The 23008-nt window shown below is 32.3% G+C and overlaps 2 protein-coding genes across 2 annotated transcripts; one reads left to right on the top strand and one right to left on the bottom strand.

Moving 5' to 3' along the window:
* The first annotated feature begins 4522 nt into the window (after window positions 1-4522).
* LOC145593177 (protein GET4-like) lies at window positions 4523-13700 on the top strand. The gene is made up of 12 exons (XM_081649684.1): window positions 4523-4812; window positions 5080-5159; window positions 5567-5645; window positions 7012-7093; window positions 7238-7388; window positions 7799-7889; window positions 9188-9271; window positions 10762-10808; window positions 12242-12370; window positions 12629-12713; window positions 13080-13160; window positions 13547-13700. Exons 1-12 carry the CDS (start codon window positions 4771-4773, stop codon window positions 13562-13564), a joined length of 969 nt encoding a protein of 322 aa, XP_081505810.1. The 5' UTR covers window positions 4523-4770; the 3' UTR covers window positions 13565-13700.
* A 2091-nt stretch (window positions 13701-15791) lies between these two features.
* On the bottom strand, window positions 15792-19795 carry LOC145593176 (uncharacterized). Its single transcript, XM_081649682.1, has 3 exons — window positions 19508-19795; window positions 17148-17535; window positions 15792-16214 (listed from the first exon to the last, which is right to left on the bottom strand). The coding sequence occupies exons 1-3, from the start codon at window positions 19663-19665 to the stop codon at window positions 16149-16151; spliced, it is 612 nt and encodes a 203-aa protein (XP_081505808.1). The 5' UTR covers window positions 19666-19795; the 3' UTR covers window positions 15792-16148.
* Window positions 19796-23008: the final 3213 nt, after the last annotated feature.

The raw sequence follows: 23008 nt of genomic DNA, 5'->3' as shown, positions 1-23008 counted from the left end.
TCGAGTATATAACCCCTAACAGAGTAACCCTTCGAGTATATAACCCCTAACAGAGTAACCCCTGGTCGAACCCCTCAAGTAACCCCAGATTGTGTAACTCGAGTAACCTCTGACTGAGTAACTCGAGTAACCCCAGCCAGACTGTGTGGCCAGCCACATATAAAAATTTGTGTTTTAAAATAATTTTTTTATTCTTAAATTGAATGTAAAGTTTTTAAATATAATTCAACTCATTGAACTGAAAATCAATACCTATATATATATATTCTCATCTCTACTTGAGTCACTGACCACCTCATTTTAAAAATGATTAAACTTTGTCCACTAACTCAATACATCACTTTTTTTGTGTGGCCAGTTGACACACACTAAAGCATGAGTAACCCTTGACAAGCGAGTAATCCTTGACAGAGTAACCCAAACTAACTAAGTGACCCTTGACCAAGTAACCCTTGATCAACCAAGTAACTCTTGACCAAGTAACCCCTAACCGACCGAGTAATTAACCCTTGACCAAGTAATCTCAGCCACACAGTGTGGCTAGCCACATATGAAACTTTGTAAACTCCATATATATTTGGAAAATTTTACTATTTTAGTAACAACGTGATCATTGTATATATAATATTGTACTTCGTATATCACAAATAATATCATATCTTTTTTCTCCTTTATAGCCTCTAAATACACTTGAAATTTAATATAAAACTTCTAAAAATTGGATTTTTGATATTCATAACATGAGTAAAAGTCATAGCTTTTTATAAACATTTTATATTTTTATTATGTATATAAATATTTTTTCTCATATTTTTCTTTCACTGGTGGAGGATAAAAAACATTGGATAACATGTTACAATGAACATATTTTTTTTTATTGGATAAATAATTGGTTGAACTGAGTTTAATAATATTAGCGAGGTTGGCAACAATTATAGCACAATTAGGTTCAACATCATGGTTTCAAAAAAAAAAAAAAAGGTTCAACATCATAAGAAATGGTGTTGGCAGCCATAGGAATAATGTGGGGAGGAAAAGAAAATAGATGGAAGGAACAACCTGCTCTGGTACCATGAAAGAGTTTTATTATTTCTCCGTAATTAGGTGTTTAACTTTCTGTTTTCTTTTAGTTTTTTTGTTTTTGCTTGTTTGAATTTTCCTTTCCTTGGTTATTGTAGCCTCATTTGGAATTTTAAAAAAAAAAAAAAAAAAGTCTAGAGCATATATAGTTGTACGTGTGTGAATTAGAATAGCAAAAATATACTCTACAAAATAAGAGCATATACAAAATAAGAGTAATGTAGGAGGTTTTCAAAATTTCAAGGCACTGCTTAATGCCATAATTTATGTAGTATAGATTTACATGTACATGTATGTTTGTGGAGTTTGTGTTGATATTGCAGGAGGTTTCTGAGGCACTTCATAATCTATTTTAATTAAATTTATATGTCCATGTGCGTGTGTGGTATACTGGTATATGATGGTATTGATGGAACTCATGGAAGAGGTTTCTAAGGCACTACATAATCTATGTTGAATAATTTTACATGTACATGTATGTATGTGTGTGTAGTTTGTTGGAATTGGAGGAGGTTTTCAAGACACTTCATAGTTCATAATCTGTCTCATAAATTTATGTGTATATATAAGTGTTCTTAGTTTGTGTAACCATCAGGTGCATTATTGTAATTTACTTGTAATTATTTTGGTTACTGCCTTTTTTTTGTGCTAATGCAGTTGGCTTGCTGAAATTTCAGATACATAGCTGCTGAGAGGAACTCTAAAGCATTGCATGGTTACATGAGATAATCTAAACTAAGTAAGTGAGCAAATTGAGTCAACATAATACTCCTTTTATGCAGTGCCATTAACAAGATTTCGGATAAACATATATATTAGGGCCCAATAATATTTTCATCACATGAAAAACTTATGGCCATGATACCTTCAACTTCTTTTTTGTTTTTGTTTATACTCCCTCCGTTTTTTTATTTTTTATTTTTTATTTGCATTACTTGAGAATGCACAAAGTTTTAGGAGAGTAATAAAATATTGTAAGTGGGTGAATAAATTATTATAATAAAAGTAAGATGGTGACCATGAAAGAGAAGGTATGTGAGAGAAGATTGATATTTTTATTATTTAAGTGGGGGACCATGAAAGAGAGAGAAATGAAAAAATAATTTGAGTGGGGTTTAAAGTAAAAGAGAGAAATGATAAAATATAATATAAAGTTACCAAATATAGAAGTGATGCATTTAAAAAAAAAACACCCATAAAAGAAAAGTGATGCAAATAAAAAAAAACGGAGGGAGTATTTTTTTAATTTTGGAAAGAAATGTTATCTCCACTTCATTAAAAAAAAATATTTAGTACTCCTTATAAATTGAATTAATTAAGTAAAATAATTTCAATTAAGTAAAAATTATTCAATTTCAGTAAAAATTAATTTTAGTTAAATTAAAATAATTTAATTTAATGGTTAAGTAAAACATGAGCTTCTCTTAAATGAACCCCCCCCCCCCCCTATTGGATGCACGTAACAATGCAACGTACTCATTCAAATAAGATTCATTATTGACTTAAGTTCATTATTGTCCGAACTTGTTCTCTTCACTTCATTCCAATAAGATTCATTAAAAATGATTTAAGTTCATTAAAAATAATTTAGTTCAGTAAAAAATATTTTAAGTTTTGTAAAAATAATTTCAATCTCGCAAAAATAATTATATTTAAGTAAATATAATTTTAGAATAATATTATATCTAAAATTATAACTCAAATATAATTATAATTTTAGATCAACAAAACTAAGGTGAAACCTTATTAAGGGTAAGACCCTACTCTCTTAACCTTATTTTTACTAAACTTAAATTATTTTTGCTGAACTAGAATTATTTTCACTAATTGAAACTTAGGCGTTGTTAAGTTCACCTTATTTTAGCTGAACTGAAATTATTTTAACTGAATTGAAATTTTACGAACTTGAATTTTTTTTTTGCTGAATTGAAACTAATTTTACTGAAGTAAAATTAATTCTAATTAATTAAAATTATTTTTTACTGATTCTCTCTAATTTTTACTAAATTGAATTTATTTTTTTTGAAACCAAGTGAAATTATTTTTACTAAACTGAAATTATTTTACTAAATATTTGTTTTTAAGGTGAATTGAACATGACTTTTTTTGATTCGATAAAGTTACTGATTTTCAATGATTAAACTTTATTTACTTTTTTTCGAAACTGAAGTTATTTTTGTTAAACAATAATTATTTTATCAAACTAAAATTATTTTTTTTCGAATATTATCTAAATGGGACAAAGAGAAAATAACCTAATTATGTCATAGTTCATGTCATGTCAATGAGAGTAATTTTGTTATTGTTGTTGTCGAACATGATCAGACTTTAATCTTTAAGGCCCCGTTCTTTAGAGGTGCTCTGCTGCTGAGCCCAGCTCTGCTTTGCTCTACTCAGATCAAATCTGTTCTGCTCTGCTTAAAAGAAATCTGCTCTGCTCTATTTTCAAATAATAATAATAATAATTAATATTTTGATGATAATAATTTATTATTTTAAATAATTATAATAATTATTAATATTAATAATAATTAATATTTATTAATCATAATAATTAATATAATAATTATCAATATTAATAATTAATAATTCAAACTATTAAGAATTAATATTTAATAATATTATTAATTAATAATTTCTAATAATTATAACAATTTTTTCAAAAAAATAAATAATAATAATAACAATTTTTTTTTGAAAGAAAAATAATAACAATTTGCAGTATTTGCCGAGAATAATAATAACAAACATTTAATATTTTTTTTAGGGAATAGTAATACTTAATATTTTTTTTTTGAAAAGCAATACTTAATATTTATACATAGGTTGTTAACACAAACTCTGACAGAATGTCAAATTCAATTAAGACTTGATCGAAACATGATTGTTCAGCTATTAAACTTGATGATTGAAAGAGATCTACTACATGACGGTAAATATGTGAAAGTAGCGGAACAAGTAGGTATATGTCTATATATTTTAGCAAAAGGACTTTCGTATCGTGATGCTTTCGACAAATTTAAGCATTCTATTTCTACAATATGCAAGTATTATAATGAAGTGTTGAAAGCGTTGGTTAATTTGTCCTTCAATATCATTAGACCACATTGTGACTCATCCAAGGTAATAATTTGTCTTTTTATCTTTCTACTATTAACATATGTTAAATATGATACACATTTATTTATGTTTTCACTCACCAAAATCAATGGTATATGCACTTAATAATAATAATAATAATAATAATAATAATAATAATAATAATAACAACAACAACATTAATAATAATAACATTAATAATAGTATTAATAATAATGTTGAAATCTGCTCTGCTGTGCCCAAAAGCTCAAAAGAACAGGGCCTAACTCGAACCGCTCCTCTAATTGGTTCGAGCATTAACTAGGAGGCGTAGGAGGTCTAACCGTCTAAGACTTAAACTTAATTAGATCCAGAAGAACATTGGTCGGTCCGATCAAGAAGACCTGGGCCTAAATCACTTCCCTGCTTTCCTATTCCAAATTGAAATCCAAATTAGCTGTTGACAAAGGTATTACAGAAAAACTTTCCATAAAAATTGAAGCAGATCAATACTTTTTTTCCCTTAAATTCAATTCAATTCATTATTACAAATTTACAATTACCCAATTAATATAATTCCTCAAATCAAAATTTACCCCTTATACGAAGAACATGTCTCGACCCAGAAAAGCTTCTCTGCCTCCTGCTCTTCAGGTTTTTCTATCCTAAATTCTGATACTCTAAAATCTGAATTGTTGGAAAAAAAAAAGTAAAAACCCAATCTTTGAATTTATTTTTTTTGATGTGGGTTTTTGATTTTTAATCTTTTTGCTGCCTCCCCATTTTAATTTTTCACTATTAGATCTCAATTTGGTTTAATTCTTATTGCTTTGCTGATTACTGTGATTTTTATTTTTAAAGATTGTTAATTTGATGTTAATGTTGGTGATTGATGTAAATTATGTTTGATTTCACATGCAGAGTATTGAGAAGTTGCAGAAAGTTATTGATGGAGGGAATTTTTATGGAGCTCAGCAGATGTACAAGTCTACTAGTGCAAGGTATGGATATATGTCGGTTACTTTTCATTGACACGTATAATTCCTGCTGTCAGGAATTAATAGTCACGTTGATAGTTTAATTTGAACAAGTAACCAAATAACACATTGATAGTGTTATTTGAACTCATAACGAAATAACACATTCATAGTGTAATTTGAATAAGTAACGGAAACATACACTGATAATGTAATTTGAACTTACCATAAAACAATTAAATCTTGACCAAAAGGAGTAAAGTATATAACTTTTGGTCAACACCTTCTTGTGTGATTTGTGTTATTGTTCTTTGAAGTCATTGTATTGAGTATTGACTTGCCTTGGTTTAGGGTGCATTGTGTAATTTACTTGTAGTCATTTCGGTTACTGCCTTTTTTGTGCTAATGCAGTTGGCTTGCTGAAATTTCAGATACATAGCTGCTGAGAGGTACTCTGAAGCATTGGATATCCTTGAGTCAGGTGCCTGTCTCCAATTGAAACACGATCAGGTCTTTATATCGAACACTAACTTATGAATTCAATTGATTTTTGATTCAAATGTATGCTGAGAGTATGGTCTTATTGCTGAAAGTTATGCTTAGTTTCTGTATGCTGAAAGTTATGCTTATGAATTCAATTGATTTGTGATCATGGCCGCTTTCTTGACATAGGTTAAGGACTTGTCTCTAGAATTTATTATTTATGTATGTGATTATGATCACTTTCGGATAAATAGTTCATGTGGAAATTTGGCTGCTTGTTTGCATTGTATGAGATCAAAAGGTTATATGATTAACTTGCTGTTGACTTGAATAAATCATACACCAGATGATGAAATTTATTTGTAATTCATGACCTTTTGGATTAGTAACTTGTAAAATTTTATTAGGTTTAGGTTAGCTAATTGATGGCTTGTGAGTTGCACCTTTTCTTTCTAATCCCATTCTCCCTCTCTCGCATTTTCTCTCACCAAAAGAAGCAACACTCCTGCGAGTCCTATCTGCAGATTATGTTATCCGTGTCTAGCAAGCTGCAACGAAGGGACTGCTCAAGACATTCTCAGTTTTTTGGCTGTAGTTGGTAGTCAATATTTTAGTTATTATTGCCATTAGGATAAAGCTTGAAGTGGAATCTTCTGAAAGAGCTGAGCAGGAGATAACATAGGCAAGAAAGTCATACAAATATACAATTGTATTTCCTATTACTCCAGAGAAGGACTTGGATGTATTAAAATCTTTGAATGTTCACTGTAGTATTTTCAGGATAACTGCCGCTGTTGGAGGTCATTCCATGTTTGGCATTGTCATTCTAGGGATAGATTACGATAACTTAATTTTCTTTCCATAAGTTAGTATCCTTTTATTATGTCCCAATATATTCTTGAAGTTCCATGAAATTGTGTTGATTTAGGATAATACTTCCGTTATTTGGAAAATTAGAAGCCTAGGTGTCATACTTTACCTCCAAATTGTTACGTATCTTAAAAATCCTACTTCCTATTTGATTTTGAATAATTAACCTGTTGAATGTGGGGGTTTAATTCATCGCATTAATGATTTTGTTTGTGCTTGATAGCCATGATAGGTGGTATTAATGTATTATATTGGCTAATCTTTTAGCAGTCTATACAAAGGCTGATTTTCCGAAATAGGTATCTGCACTTTGCTAGACAACCATATATACATCCATGCATGGTCAATCTTTTGCCATTTCCCTTCTTTATCTTATGTATCTTATGTAATATGTGAATTTGCCTAAATATGACTCTGAGATTGTGAGGCCTGATTTTGTCTTCGCTGGATGTAAAATTCTTTCATTTTTAACTGTTGTGTATATTGTGTTTTCTCAATTGGTTAATATTTTCCATACGATTAGGTTACTTGTGGTGCTGAGCTGGCATTGTTGTTTGTAGAGACACTTGTGAAAGGAAAATTTCCTTACAATGACGGCCTGCTTGGTCAGTACTAATTTTTGATTCAGTATATATCTTTTTTGCATTAAATTTTATTTAGAAATATTAATTGTTTGGTACTTTGGTTACGTCTAAATTTTGCAGAGTATAATCTGTTTTTGTGATCTTATAAAAAGTAAGTTTTGTTAGACCGTCTCAGGAAAATCTACGAGGCATTTCCTCGAAATGCTGTACCGGACCATGTTGGAGATGATGATGACATGCAAAAGCTTTCTGAAGCTTTGGGAGCAGCTAAAATACGTGTGGAGGCATGCGCTTCTTTTCTGAGGGCTGCTATCAGGTGAGAAATAACTAAGTTATGTTTAACTAAGAAAATCTTGAGTTGCATGTATGCATTTCTACATATGTCTGCCTGTGAACTTGAGCGCAATGCTTTTCATAATCTTTGTCCTTAAGTTTAGCATTCTTTCGAATATTAAGTGACATTGTAAAGGTGAATATGATCGACTAAAGTGTTGAACTGTCAGACATGCCTCTAAATAGATTTCTAGGCTTGTATGCTTCTACTTTCAATATAAGACAGCCTTTTAAAAGTATTTAAGCGATCAATGAGATTATTTGTCATTTTCTTATTTTGGGACAATACAAGTGTATTAACTTCTTTTAAATGGAAGCAACAATACTATGATTTATGATCATATTTTTTGTGAAATATAACTTATGGAATTGCTACTTGTTTGTATTGCTTAGGTGGTCTATTGAACTTGGACCTGACAGAAATGGTTCTCGGGAGCTACATACTATGCTTGCAGAGTACATATATTCCGAGACACCTGAGGTGGTAAGTTGGCACTGAACTGGCTGCAAGAATGGTAACAACTGGTTAGACTTATGGTTGTTTGGTTATTGTTTCTAAGCTAAACAATGATCTGTTGAACTCTGATTTTCATGGCTAAATCTTTTTAATTGATGATAAAATGTAATTTTACTGAAAAAGACAGTATGTGCTTTGGAAAATGTGATTCTGCTCATTTTTCTGTTTTTGTTATGCTACTATTTAGTCTGTCCAAATTGTTTTAAAAAATCGGTTGGTAGGATAGTGTTTTAGAAGCTGAAATAGTATGCATTTGGCCTAGCTTTCAGTGTTCTGACTTAAACTTAGAATCCTGGACAAACACCTCAGTTTTAAAAAAGTTGAAACAATTTTTCCAAGAATGTAGAAGCTGAAGATTACACCTTTACTTCTCACTCGGACGTGGGAGTATTGGTTTGGTGTTGGTTCGTCGCTACTTTTGTGTCTTGCATTAGTATTTGCAATTAATGATTCACTAGTATTTAGCCCGGGCGATGCCCCGGATCTATACCTTAAATATTCTTTACTTCGAATTATAGTTTTCTTGTATTATAATAATCTTAAATACTTTTATTATAGATTTAGATGAAGAAAATTATTTGTATAAAAAAAAAAATGTCATGCCATACATTAACTATATTTAAGAAGAATAAATAAACAAAAGTATTAGATAGCAAAGATGGTATGGCTTCTTATCCATTTTCTAATGAACTTGAGTTTAATTCTTGACATAAACATTTTTTAAGTTGATATGTTCCAATCCTTCTTGGTGACGTGGCATCTTCTTAGTATAAGAGAGGTGTGCCACGTGGAGTGTTGGGAACGCCTTTTAATATATAGTATAAATTCGGTTGATCACGTATGGCCAAGAAGAACCTAAATCGTCCTTATCCTTACCTCTTAGGAAGTTTCTCATGCAACATACCTGTTTTAGGAAAACAAATATCTCCTATCACATTGCAAATACCCAATGTACCCTGTTTTTGCTATTGCTTTAGTTAATGCGTACAATCACATGTACATATTGTAATTTAGCCTTCTCTCTTCTCCTTTTAATGTCATACTTATGGAATAGGCCCCAAGCTTCTTGTCTTATAAAAATTATTCTGTTAAATCGTTGTTGAGAAGCATGATCTCTTTCATTTGGGCAATTAATGCTTCCTTCTTTTTTTTTTTTTTTTTTTAATATGTAGGGTCTATATGATGTAATTCTATTTTTTGTTCATTATTTCATGGTTTCGTATAGTGTAATTGTATAACTCACATCCACACTTTCATAATTGTAGGACATGGCCAAAGTATCATTCCATTTTGTTCGTGGGAATAGTCCAAAGAAATTTGCTGATACACTCGTAGATTTCATGGAGAAGGTAAAGCTTTCTACAAAGGAATCAAAGATATTTCTTTTTCTTAAACTTTCGCAATGGAATTAAGCTGTCAAATATATTCTCTATAGCATATTTGATGTAAGCATGGATTGCTTTTCATGTTTCCAAGATCTTTGCATTTATTGGTTTTTATTTGAGTGAAAATCTAATGAAAGTGGATGCAAGCTTTATGGAAAGGCTTTTGGCTGGCAAAAGTCATCCAGCCACTTAAATCTTCTGAGATATGTTAATCTTTGCCCTCTTGTTTATTAGTGAAATAATATTATAAAAAAAAAAAAAAACAAAAGGAAACTTGAAATGGATGAGGACTCTAGTAAAGCCCTTTTAAGATTTTTAGAGATCAATGGTGTTCCATTTTTATGTTTCCATGATAAAATAGCCCTATCCATTACATAGAATTCCTTTTATTCAACAAAGGGACTAAATAGTAACTTTGGTCCAAATATGAGGTAGGAAAACAATCGAGAAATGAAAATAAAAATAATTAATCATTATTGGGATTTTTATATATTATCTCTATGGTCGCCACCATGTCACACCACTATCCCTGGCGTCACTAACACTCTCACCAATTCGCATGCCTGTAATCTGTCACCATCTAACATTCTCTCAAATATTATCACGTAAAGAGGGTAGCAGATTTGCCTTTTGATTTTTATATCCGACCATTAAGGAACAATCGATACCAAAGGTCAAGATTTCAACCATACACTACAACATAGGCAATTGGTATTTGTTTTTAGATAATTTCTTTCTAAAATACTACCACAGTTGCGTTGGTAATGGGGGAATGTTGGTGATGGATTGTGTGTACTGTGTAGTAAGATTGCAGGAGTGGAAGTTATAGCCTTACGAATTTTTTTTTGTTAGATGTGCATAAAATAAGCATTGGTACTGTCTTCCTCTCTTCTCAGTTGTGACCATGCACCTTGTTATGAGCTTAGAGGTTGTACTGTTGTAATTCTCCAATCTAATTAAATTCTTGATTCTTCTCTTTTAATCACCATTTTGATCATAATTTTTTAACTTCTCTGGTATATTTAATTGATGAGCTATCATCTCTAACATCCAAAAGATGATTCTAGGTCATATTAACTTGATCACATTTCGTCTTTGAACTATCATATTAGTGGTCCATTTTCTAACTTTAATCGTATCTTTTGTATAACTTAGTCTAACATGATTCAATTCAACAACTGGTTGGTTCATAAACATAGATGCCATTCCAAGTTATACTACTTGTCTGTCGTTTTTTTTGGGTGGGGTTTCTCCTTCTAAAAATAGGAAATATGATTTTTGTGTGGGTTCATATGTCGCATGCATTTTAGTGTATTTATCTCGAGACTTTGTATGAGTGATATAGTAGCTTGTGAGTGAAATATTATCTGTATATGGTAGGTGACTTTATGAAGATTTATGTGCTATTTTTGCAAGATATTTTTCTAATTCAGTGACATTTTCCAACTTTGTAGTGTTACCCTGGAGAAGATGATTTGGCCATTGCTCGTGCTGTTCTTATGTGAGCTTTTCGCCGTTAACATTCAACAACTTCTTGCAATTTTCTTGCATTTTAATCAAATAAAATCTTTAGTGGAAATATGTTATCGTGTTATCCTTCACTATTTGAGGGTGTGTCATAATTATATCTATCAATTTGAAAAAGTCAAAGTATCAAAATGAAAGTGGTTGAGACTCTAAAATTAAAATCTTAAAAAAATAAAATAAAATTGTGCAGATGCCCTTAGATCTTGAGTTTATGATGTAGACCTCTTAATCATGCTACTATAGAGTGTGTGTGCGCATTGTCACGTGCTGACTATTTTGCCCTAGTCACGCATCGTGCGCCACCTGCTTATAGTCCGTCATAAGACAAGTTAACAAGACCCCTTGGTTAAACTAAGCACTCACCCTTAGTGCCTTAGTTTGAATTTACGGCTAAGTGTCGTAGACAATTGAGCACACAAGCTATCACCCTTGCTAGTATGCCTTGGCACCCTCGTGCCTTGGTTTTCCTCACCCCCTTTAAGCGTGTAAAGGAAGAGATTGAGTTGCTAGAGAACACAAGTGCTTTGGGAATGATTTTTGTATTGCTCTTAACTTGAATGTACAAATGAGCCTTGGAGCCCTATTTATAGTGCTCCATCCTACTTACAAGCTTTATCTAGAATATTCCTAACCTCCTCAAATGGAGGGTTCTAGATTACAAGTATCTAGAGAGTTGCCACCTCCAAAGGAACATACATACAAGGAGGTTTCTACATCCTTCCATGCCTAGAATGCTAAAGACTAGCATAGAACATTCTAGAACTTTACATGCTTGTGTACATACATAGAAGATCCTAGAAGACTTTTACTATGTACCAGACCTTCCTTGATTATTCTAGAGTCATCCACTCTAGAACAGTCTTCCAAAGAACCTCTTATATAGCTCCGGAAACTTCTAGAAGCATCTCGTGTTTTCCCTGCTGCCAAAATTTGTACTTCGAGACCTCATCTTGGAAAACCGACTCCACCATGGTCTTCCTCGGCCCAAAATACAGTGGACCCCCAAATTTGGGCCCATTTGGACTTCGTTTGGGCCTTCAAATGGCCCATTATTGCGTTACTGTCACTTGGGTGTTCACAGGATTTTACCACCTTAGCTAAATAAAGCTCTATAGGGGAACGTGCTTAGCTGGGCACCAAGGGCAAGGCCCCTAGCCACGATTATGGCCTGTTGCCTAGTGACCCAAATGACGCCCATGGTTGGCAAGGGAGATGACCCGTGACAGCGTGCTCAAGATCGCGTTATAGGATTTATGTTCACACCTCACATCAAATTGCATTGCATTGCATGTAAAATATTTTAGTCCTTTTGCCATGTTAATTTGTTTTGATCCCTGTATCTGTTTGTCTCAAAGAAGTTTCAGAAATCTGATAATTAACTTAGTGAGATACTATTCTCTTTTGCAGGTATCTAGCTCTAGGTAATATGAGAGATGCAAACTATGTTCTGAATGAGGTCAAGAAGCAGGCAGAATCTAAAGAATTAGATTTTCCAGACTCGGATCTTATGCAATTTATCAATTATCTCTTGCAAACGTAAGTCACAAGTCTTTACCACTATCATATAAGTATTTGAATTGTTTCTTCATGTGACAATTTTTTTCGGGTGTTCTTGTTATTTCTTTCCACTTCACATCCCTCAAAGGAAAATTTTCTAACTTTAGTGTCAAGTAACGATTGATGGCGTAAATATGATATGTGAAAACCCTGTTTTGCATCCAAGATCAGCAATATTAGTCATGGATGAGGTCAAGGGATTGTGTATCTGAATTCTCCCTCCTTTTGCGTTTTCAGGTTGGAAAGGGATGCTTTGCCTCTATTTAGAATGTTGAGACAGAGTTACAAGTCTAGCATTGATATAGATCCTGCATTTAATGAGGTACTTCACAAACTCGTCTTAGTATATGGGAAAACATAACATGCATGATCTGAACTTTTTCACATCTTCTTGAATTTATCGCACCTTGTAATTTGAGAGCTCTTTCTCATAAAAGTCCAAGTGATATATCACTTGCAATTATTATGAGGACACGACTAATCCAAGGTTGTATTATTTATAGATGTTTAAAAGTTGAGATATTTCTTTCCAAAAAAAAAAAAAAAGTTGAGATCATTCATGTTTTCTGTTGGTCACTTTCATGCTAAAGTTCAGTTGAGATTGTTCAATAAATAAACTCTGGACAGTTTTTAAAGGCTTCTGATTGAATTTGTGATATTGAGCTTCTGACTTTATTATATGGTTCAGTTCCTAGATGAGATAGCGGAGAAGTTTTATGGAGTGCGACGCAAAAATCCCATGCAAGGGATGTTTGGGGATATCTTCAAGGTTATTTTTTCATCCTTAATACTATTATTGCTTTTCAACCAATGATCTCTCGATAGACCCTTTTGTTGATTGTAAATAACAACCTTCTCTTTCACTTTTTCTTAACCATGTCTTCCTCTAGAATGTGGCAAAAGGTAGAGTTTTTTGATGCAAAACTGCGGCTTTGTTTTTTGTTCTTGATGCTTTGAAACTAAGAGAAAATTACATAAAGTTTGCTTACCTTTTTCTACTCCTGCACAACACATCATAGTAAATTTTTGAAATAAATTTGATAAGGTAGTTTTAAATGAGCCTAAAAATAAGGTTATAATAAAGAAACTAGGAAGCTAACACAATGCAACCTATGCGATGATATTGATCCCTGATTACTGTCGTTTGTTCTGCAGATGATGGGAGATATGTAACATTATTGATTGATCAGGCTGTAATGCTGATCGTGTTGTTTATTGTATCATTAGAATTATAGGTGGCTGCTCGAAAAATTATGACATTATTTTGTATCAATAACAATCTCTTTCAAAGTAACAGCTAGTCATTCAATATGCCATTATAAAATTTTGCTGGTACAATTTCTGGTATTTTGTTTCCTGTTATTAACCAATAATCTGCGTTCAACTTCCTTTGCATAGTAAAAATTTTATTTTATTTTTTGTTTATGAATAGATGTGATCATGTGAACTATCTAATTTGTATGTAACACTTAATCTGTATGTACAACACTTGATTATGTTTAAAGCAATTAGGCCGATGCCTTCTTCCTTTAGTAAGGTAATTTTGCTTTCAACTTAATACATTTCGTTTTTAACTCTCTAAACAAAGTATCTCTACAACGATATCTTCATTCATGCAACAAAATCCGAGGATCATACGCTTGACCACAACTTCCATTGACATTATTAAAATCTACTAGTATCTCATTGCAAGTATAAGTTATTATTTGGAATCTTCCTGAAAACTGAATCCCTAGATGGCTCATGTGTTTGGGTGTACTGGTGCGAAGGAATTCAGGGTTGGGTTCCGCCACCAAGGACCAAATCCATCAGTACAGCAGCAAATAAGCAGGAACAGCAACAGGGACATGAAGTATGCAGCTACATAAATACATAATGTTTTACTCCCTCCATTTTATAACAACCGCAACAGTAGGGTTGACACAAAGTTTTAGGAAAATTGTATAGTGAGAGTAGGGCTGATAGGAGAGAGAAATAATACGGAGTATAATAGTTGTGGACTTATGACCCTTGTGGGTTCTTATCAAATAAGGAAGTGTTGCAAGTATTATGACACGGATGAAAAAAGGAAAGTGTTTCAATTATTATGATGGGTGAATCAATAATTTTAACAGTAACTACAACACGGATGAAAAAAGGAAAGTGTTTCAATTATTATGATGGGTGAATCAATAATTTTAACAGTAACTACTGTGGAGAGATTAATTAGTTGATGGGGAATTACTGTTCAAGTAACAAGAAACTCCAGTTTATGTTGGGGATTTTAAATTTAACAAGGGTCACAAAGAAGACAAACAAAATTAACGTAAAATTCTTCGAGGCGTGAACGGGATCACTTTCTCAAAAGTATAATTTCGACCCTATACTACAATCGGGTATTTCGGAAATTTACTCAGGAGATACAACGAAGAACAATTGCAATCACAAGTAGGATGATTACAAAACAATGTAATTATGCTTTTGGATTTATGATGATGATAACTTTCGAAATTGCAAAATGTTTTCAAGTAAATAAACTGGTGCTTCTCCTTGAAAATCCTCTTTCATCATATGTTTTTATAAACATATATAATAGCAGCCAATGTTCACCAAAAGCCACGAAGAGAAAACTGCCAAACCGTGCAAATAACTGACGAAAACCGCCAGCTTCAAAACTGAAAACACCGCGCCCAATCGGGCTGGCCACTGCCCGACCGGGCGGTTATGGATGTCAATTTCTGTCACCTCTCGCACCCGGTCGGGCAAGCACCACCCTGACCGGGAGGCAGACCGGGCCATAGAGGCTAGAGAGGTTGTATGCTTCATTCTCTTTACCGTGCTTTCCCCCTTTAAACCAAGGTTTTCTACTTTAATTTCTTATTTAATTAAATACAACACCTTATCCTAAGTATATAATTAAATAATCATGAAATTAGTCTACATTCTCTAAATTATTCAACAGTTTAATACCAAGCCAGTAAGCCCATTACCAAGTTTTGCTGGCATCATTTCACATTTTCAGCCTCGTTGAAAAGCCGTCCATTTGTATTAGATATGTTTTGGTAAAATAAGTTGCAAACTTGCAATTTACTTACTGTCTAGATTTATTTGGATTTTTCACATAATTCCCTATCTAAAGGGTTCTGTTTGTTAAATATGCTGAAAAATACCCTGTTATACATCTAACATAATTACTAGCCAGCCATGAGACATGAGTATGAGGAATGAGACAGTACTCACTCAATTCCAGCGACATTAAGAACCTGTTTCAAAGAGTAGATGCAACTTACTGAGTTACTGTACAAGAAGAGATGATTCTCAGTCTCATGCTAAATTGGCTTACCAAACAGTCTGTCAACACAAGACACGATCAATTCGAGCTTCTAAGAGACTCCTGCTTTCCAAATGTAATTCAAACAGGGAAAATAAAGCCATGTGGTGACTTCTGTTTGAGATAATAAAGCAAACTACAAGATTTTTTCAACAAAAACATAAGTATCTCGTAGTTACAGTCACCGGTCTGGAAAAGGCGTAAATATACATCTGCAAGACTCCAAGTAAATTGGAATGAAACGTGAAAGAAGCAATTTTCAAGTTGCAATTCACCGGATTAAAAGAAGTGAATGGCATCACTTGAAAATATAGTATCAATTTTACAACTCACATACCAAGTTGACTAGTGCATTATACAGAGAGGAACAGCAACGGGGGCATAAATGTAGCATAAGGTTCTCTTTGTCACTCCAACGGCCCATCCCTTAATACCAAGCAGAACCAGTTATTCATCAATCACAAATTGTACCCCATTCTCTTGGCGAAAATTATGAGTTGTATGATCCACCACCTACAAACAGACAAATCACAGTTATATGACCAATTAGTTTAGAAAAAAAGCCTCTAAGAGACATCCCCCACCCAATTAGGATGATTCATTGACTGCCACAAAAGCTGCTCTAAGCCTTCAAGATAAGCTGCAAAACGAACTTCTTGCTAAATTTCAATTTACTCTGTAATGGGAGCTAATTAACATTTTGGTTCTTTGTTGATTCTCCACACAGAAATTTGGCATAGAAATTAGCCATAATACTGGAACCTAGAAGAAGTAGCTTAAAATGTATGAAGACAAAGAAAGAGGGAGGAGGCAAGACTGACAATAGTAAGTGAAATGTCACCATAAATTATGTGACAAGGACACAAACACAAAGTATCAATCAGGGATTCAGGGGACTATGAGATCACATCCTAATTGTGAAACATTGGAACAATATTAACTATAGAATCATTGGAACAACATGGGAATATCACAGAAGTAATATCTGAGAAAATAAGACTAGTTTATCAACCATCAAATTTAATTAGCGCAGGTTGCACGAGTAAAATGAATTCTAAGCCACCACATTGGAATACAAAATGCCATAGAAGACATTTTTTGGGACTTAGGGCCTGTTCTAATTGACTGAAATGAGCTGAACTGAACTTATTAGAGCTGAACTGAACTGAACTTATTAGAGCTGAACTGAACTGAAATGAATATTTTATAAGAGAAGGAAATTAGGACCTGAACTAAACTGAACTTAACTTAACTTAACTTATTAGAGCTGAGCTGAACTAAACTGAAAATAATCATATGAGAACAGGCCCTTAAAAGCCGCCTCTAAAGATTGCATGGTGTTGGCAATCAAATCCAACACATTGTTGTTTACAATTGGAAAGTGCCACAGAATAGAACAGATATAAAATATCAACATGCATTGAAAGAAAGCAAAGTGAAACTCACATTTGTATTACTCAATTCTAAGTTGTAGAAATCCATTGCACCTTGGACAAATAAAGGTCCGGCATGCCAAGTCCCAACATTAAGCTTAAGAAACTTGGGGCCCGTAACTTTGAAGACCTGCACTTCTTCCACACTAGGAGGTACATATAAATGGCCACAAGGTGACTTGGCAATTTTTTTGCTTGGTTCCACAACATTTGTGCTAGAATCATTCACTTCTTCCACACTAGGAGCAGTAGGAGGGATATACAAATCCACTATGGATGGCTTGGCAACACCAAGATACCATTCATGGCCACCAATGGAGCCTAAGCACTGAGTCACATTTCCATGATGGGTGATTGTTGAAAACTTGAGTCCTCGATCTTTTAGTTGCATAATGTAAAACCTGACATTGTACATTAACGGATTGTTAGCTACATCCGCTGAGGAACTTTAATAGATGACTTAGCAGCTAAGAAATTGGGAGAATCGACTAAAGAAAGATCACTAGTTTCTATTAAAGTTGGTGAAACATATATCAAGTTATTTATAAGTAGTTGTACCCAAGGCGACAAAGCAATAGCTCCATCTCTTTTTGCCTCATTCTAAAAATAAACAGGTTTAATAGAGATTGCAGTAAATTGCAACTGTCCATTAAGAATAACACACAAACAAATATTTGCAGCAAAACCGTAAGTTTCCTACAATGTACATATCAATGGAAAAAGAAAGCAAACACATACAATCAGGATGATAACTACAGCAAAATGGTTATAATATTCTCATACAAGATCAAGATGGGGACCATACAAGAGAAAATAATCAGTTCCATCCACTTAGTTTGCCAAAAGTACAACCTAGACCTACAAAGAGGTGTTCTAGCAACTGAGCTCCGGTTGCAATAATATGAAAGTAAATCTTCTTCAACGTGAACGAAATCATTCCACTAATCTAGTTTCAGTGGTCAAAAAAAAAAACATTGTCTTCTCTCAAACATTAATCTATAACTCTCAAACCTTGCAGAATACTGGATCCTTTGGCGCGTTTAGTCGTTTACCAATGAAATGCCTTACATGAAGCAATGTTCAAACTAAAGTATCTCTAGAAAAATCATTTCCCTCATATGAATATATGACATATCTCTTCGTATTAACATTCTTAGCATTCATAAGGCAATCAATTCAATATATTAGTATGTGCAAGGTATTTCAAAATTTCAATACATTTTCTAGGTAATACTCCTTAAGATTGAATACAATGTTGCTACAATCCCCCCCCCCCCCCCCAAAAAAAAAAAAAAAAAAATCCTTTGCCACATGGGTCATTGGAACAATCTCAACTTAATAAGAAATTATTCCATTATCATTAGAATGACCCACCCACCGCTTATAGTATATACTTGGTAAATACAAAAAGAATCAAACAATTACGGTAAGGCGGCTCTAAAGATAATTTATGTTAAGTTGCTAACATGAGATTATACATTGAATGGTGTGGCTATTTACCCAACAGTTTGGTAGCTAATCCTACTACCCCAGCAAAAATAACGAATATGAGCCATTTCTCCCTCCCAACAAAACTGCATCTTCACACTCTTGTTGATTTAATTTAAATTATCTTTGTCAATTAAAGTAATGTTAGGTTGGTACATATGTGATAAATGATAAGTGCTAAGTAGAGTTTTTTTAATTGTACAAACTAAAAGTCCTACATGTGAAACCAATACTCTTCATATACAATATACTTGTATTTCACAAATTAAAGGATAATGTCTGCATAACTCAATTCGTACCTAATTAAAGCAGCATAATGTAGCCATTTAATTATAGCTTGCATTTCAACATAACTAATTAACCTGGAAAAATTAAAGATGACTTTTTATGTCCAATAATTATACTTATTAAGAAAGAATTTACATGAACAAAAACAGAAAATGCTGTAAAATCAAGCATAATTTTATAAACTCAAACTAAAAATACCCAACAAAATTTATGTAACAGTTAGATTAAGTTATTAACCCAGTACCCAGCTCAGCTGCTCAGGCAATAGAAAATTGCAGCAATTTAACAAGATATAAACAAAAAAGATAAACTACCAAAAAACCCCAAAATCCTAATTATGGAGTAAGTTTAAAATGAATTGTTAAAAAAATTGCAAGTTTTTCACACAAATAATTCCAATGTTTGTAATTTAAATGAGATTATTAAACCCCCAATATAAAACTAACCCAATAAAATTGAACAGAATACCTAATAAACCCAACATTAGCAGCAATTCAATCATCAAAAAAAGTAAAATTTACAGCAATTTAATCAAGCAAGAATGAAGAAACTACAAAAACCCAACAACAAAAAAGTAAAGGGAGAGAGAAAATGGACCTGGGAATTCCACGGGAAAGGTCAAGTTGAGCATCATGAGGTCCAAATTCTTCACCATCAGTAGAAGATTGAATAACTTGACCATAATCTTTGAAGTTTTCAGGGGTTGCTTCAATTGCCTTCAATTTCACCAATTTAATCTTGTCTCCTCCTTCCATTATTAGTTGCTTAGTTTTTTGGGGTAAGATAGTAAGAGATTCTTGTTCTGGGTTTATGTTTTTCTTGTTGTGTCCAATTTTTATGGAATGTAAAATGAATGTCGTTTTGATGAAATGTCGTTGACAAAGATATTGGTGAACGGTGATGATCTTATTTTATAGAATTTGCGCATTTAATTGGCCGGTGCATTTTGCTATTTTCTTTTTTAAATAGAAGATTAATGCGCGTCACATATAGCCATATTCGGGAAGCTTTTTTAATTTGATCTTTTATCATGATACAACTTTAGTAGAATAGATAACATTATTAATGAAGGAAATAGGTAAACACATACTACCTCCGTTTCTAAAAGTTCGACTCACTTACTATTTATGTAGTTAAAATAAAATAATTTTGACTACATTTTATGAGCTATACAATAGAAGAAAAAAAATTAGCATGTGAGATCTTATTAAATTCTCCTTATTATAAATAATCAAAATATCACTTTTTATAATTTACACTTATACATAGCCGGAGTTATTCATAGTCAAATATGTTCATTGGAGACCGCACAATTGCAAAGTGAGTCCAACTTTCAAGAACGGAGTGAATATTTTTTTAGGGTTAGGGGTCTTTCACCATATACCCCCTGAGTTTTTTTATTATTCATCATATACCCATGACTTTTTAAAATTCATCATATACCCTAAAGTTTTCACAAAAATGCACCAATAACCTGATGGCTAATGATTGTTAACTTTGTCAATCATTAGGGTTAATTATGACCCGAAATTACCCTAAATACAATCATTTACCTCCGATTTCACCCACATTTCTTTTTTTCACCCCAAATTAATTTTTTTTTCATCTTCAAAATCGATCAAACGGATTTCATTATGGAGATTTGGAGTGGTTTCAGGGATTGGACAAAGGAGAAGAGTGTTTTCAGGGATGGAAGGAGAGATCTAGATGCTTCTTCAATAAAAACAAAAAAGGTGATTTCGATGCATAATTAATCAAATTTCACTCATCTTATTGTTATTAGGATTATATGGTGAATTTTGTAACAACTCAGAGGTATATGGTGAATTTGAAAATTTTCATGGGTATATATGGTGAATAAACAAAAATTCAAGAGTATAAAGGATTAATATATTACTTAAAACAATATTAAGTTTGGAATGCATGACAAAATCACATATTGATCGATGTAATTAATGTTAATTAACTATAGTATTTCAACTTTTTTTTTTTTGAGGATACCTTTAGTTCTCTTATCTAACGCCCCAGGGCGCTCATTAGTTTTTGTCTTTTTAAAATTTTTAAAAGTGGCAATTAACATTAAAGAGAGCAATAAGTAAATAAACATTTTAAGGGGTATAATTGTCTTAATACTATATTGAACAAATATATGTAAGGGTAGGGAAATAAAATATCATTTCAAGAGGCATAATTGTCTCAACGCCATTCATTAGAGTTTAATCGTATATTTAGAAGGTATAAAGATGGATTAAGGAATACACCTTCCGTTTTATAATAGTTGCATTTATTTGACGGTCATACGCACTAATGCACAACTTTAAAAATTAAAAATTAATATTTGCAATTATATACAAAGTATCATTAAGAAGTATAGTTAAAATAAGCATATGAATAATGACAAAAGTCAAATTGTTGCGATTATTATGAAACGTAGATAATGCGTGATTTCATTAATTAAAAGTGATTCGACATATATAATCCTCTCTTACAAATGTCTACCCACTTATTTTAGGTCATCTAACGCATGTGATGTGGGAGCCATAACTGGACATTGCCGGAATGCTCTTTTGGTTTGACTTTATGTCACAGCTTCAATTGTTCGTTGCTTAGCTTTTGGTTTGACTTTATGTCACAGCTTCAATTGTTCGTTGCTTAGCATTGATGAGGAAAAATATATAAACAAACATTTAATTCAAGGTAAATGTCCACACACTATTTTTAAAAATTTTAAAAAAGAGACACTAATGAGGGCTGGTAAAGGGATTTTACCTAATATGGAGTAGCAAATACGAAGTATGGAGTAATAAAAATTAATTTCAATTACTCCGTATTAAATAAACCTAGTCCATATTAATTTATTGTGGATCACTAACATTAGAGACACTATGGTCGTTTTAATTATTAAAAAAAAAGTCACTATATTATTATGTTAAAATAAAAGTTATTGTGTTATCATTATACTGGTCATAAGAGGTATAATGTACTCCGTACCTGTTAATATGAATAATAGAGACCACTATGTTAATTAGGATCCCTATGTTCAACATAAGGTCAGCCAACACATGCGTACTTCAAGTTCATAATAACATCAAAAGTCACACCCATTTAAAAAAAAAAGGTCTTATGTTAAAATTAAGGTCATTGTGTTCAAATAACGTCAATTGTGTACGTATGAACCTTCAGGTCCACAATAATATTATTATGAACCAAGTTCATACAAGTTTTTCATGTTTATAATATTCCGTAATTAATACTTCCTCTGTTATTATTATTATTTTTATAGATGGGTCACTTTTTATATGTAAAAGTTTCGACTTAGATGCATCACTTTCTTTCTTAATATATAAATTCTGTTTCTCTAGTATCACATATGGAGTAGTTCACTTTTTTTTCTTTCACTTTGTCTCTCCCATATACAAAAGTTACACATATTTCATTTTAAAAAGTATTACCTATTACTAGGTATGGACTTGTACTTGTCCATACCACAATATAATATTATTTTCTACATAAATTTTATGTAAATGAAAGGGAAAAATGGGTAAAAAAAAATATTTAACCCAAAAATAGAGGAGTGGGGCTATGGAATATACTTCTTGGTCAGAATTACGATTCTGTCGGAGTTACATTACACTTCAAGTCTTCATCTACGAGGAGTGGAATTCTACCGAAGCAACAAATTGTGTGGTTGATTTAAACAAAAAAGTTATCTGAATTTTAATAGATGAAAGGTAGTATAGTCAGAGGGCGACAAAGGATTTTCAAGGTTTTCAAACATCTTGTTACTTTAATCATGAGAATCGATGAATTCTTTATCGGAGTGCAAATTTACTACTTCAGCTATGAAAAACGATATGATAAGTCCTCTACTAAATATTGACGAAATTCGAAACAATATGGATGTGAGAAATCAAAGTTGAAGTCGACGACATTAATTGTTTGTCAATATTTAATTAACGTGTATACTATTATTTTTTATTTGTAAACTGTTATTTTTTATATGTATACTATTATTGTTGAATTGTTTTATGAGCTTGATTTATAATTTTATATACCTTTTGGGTATATGATTTTTTGTGGGTTTGATTACATTGTTGT

This window comes from Chenopodium album, chromosome 18 (assembly GCF_948465745.1).
Source record: "Chenopodium album chromosome 18, dcCheAlbu1.1, whole genome shotgun sequence".
NCBI classification, from domain to species: domain Eukaryota; kingdom Viridiplantae; phylum Streptophyta; class Magnoliopsida; order Caryophyllales; family Amaranthaceae; genus Chenopodium; species Chenopodium album.
This window is presented reverse-complemented; position numbering and strand designations above follow the sequence as displayed.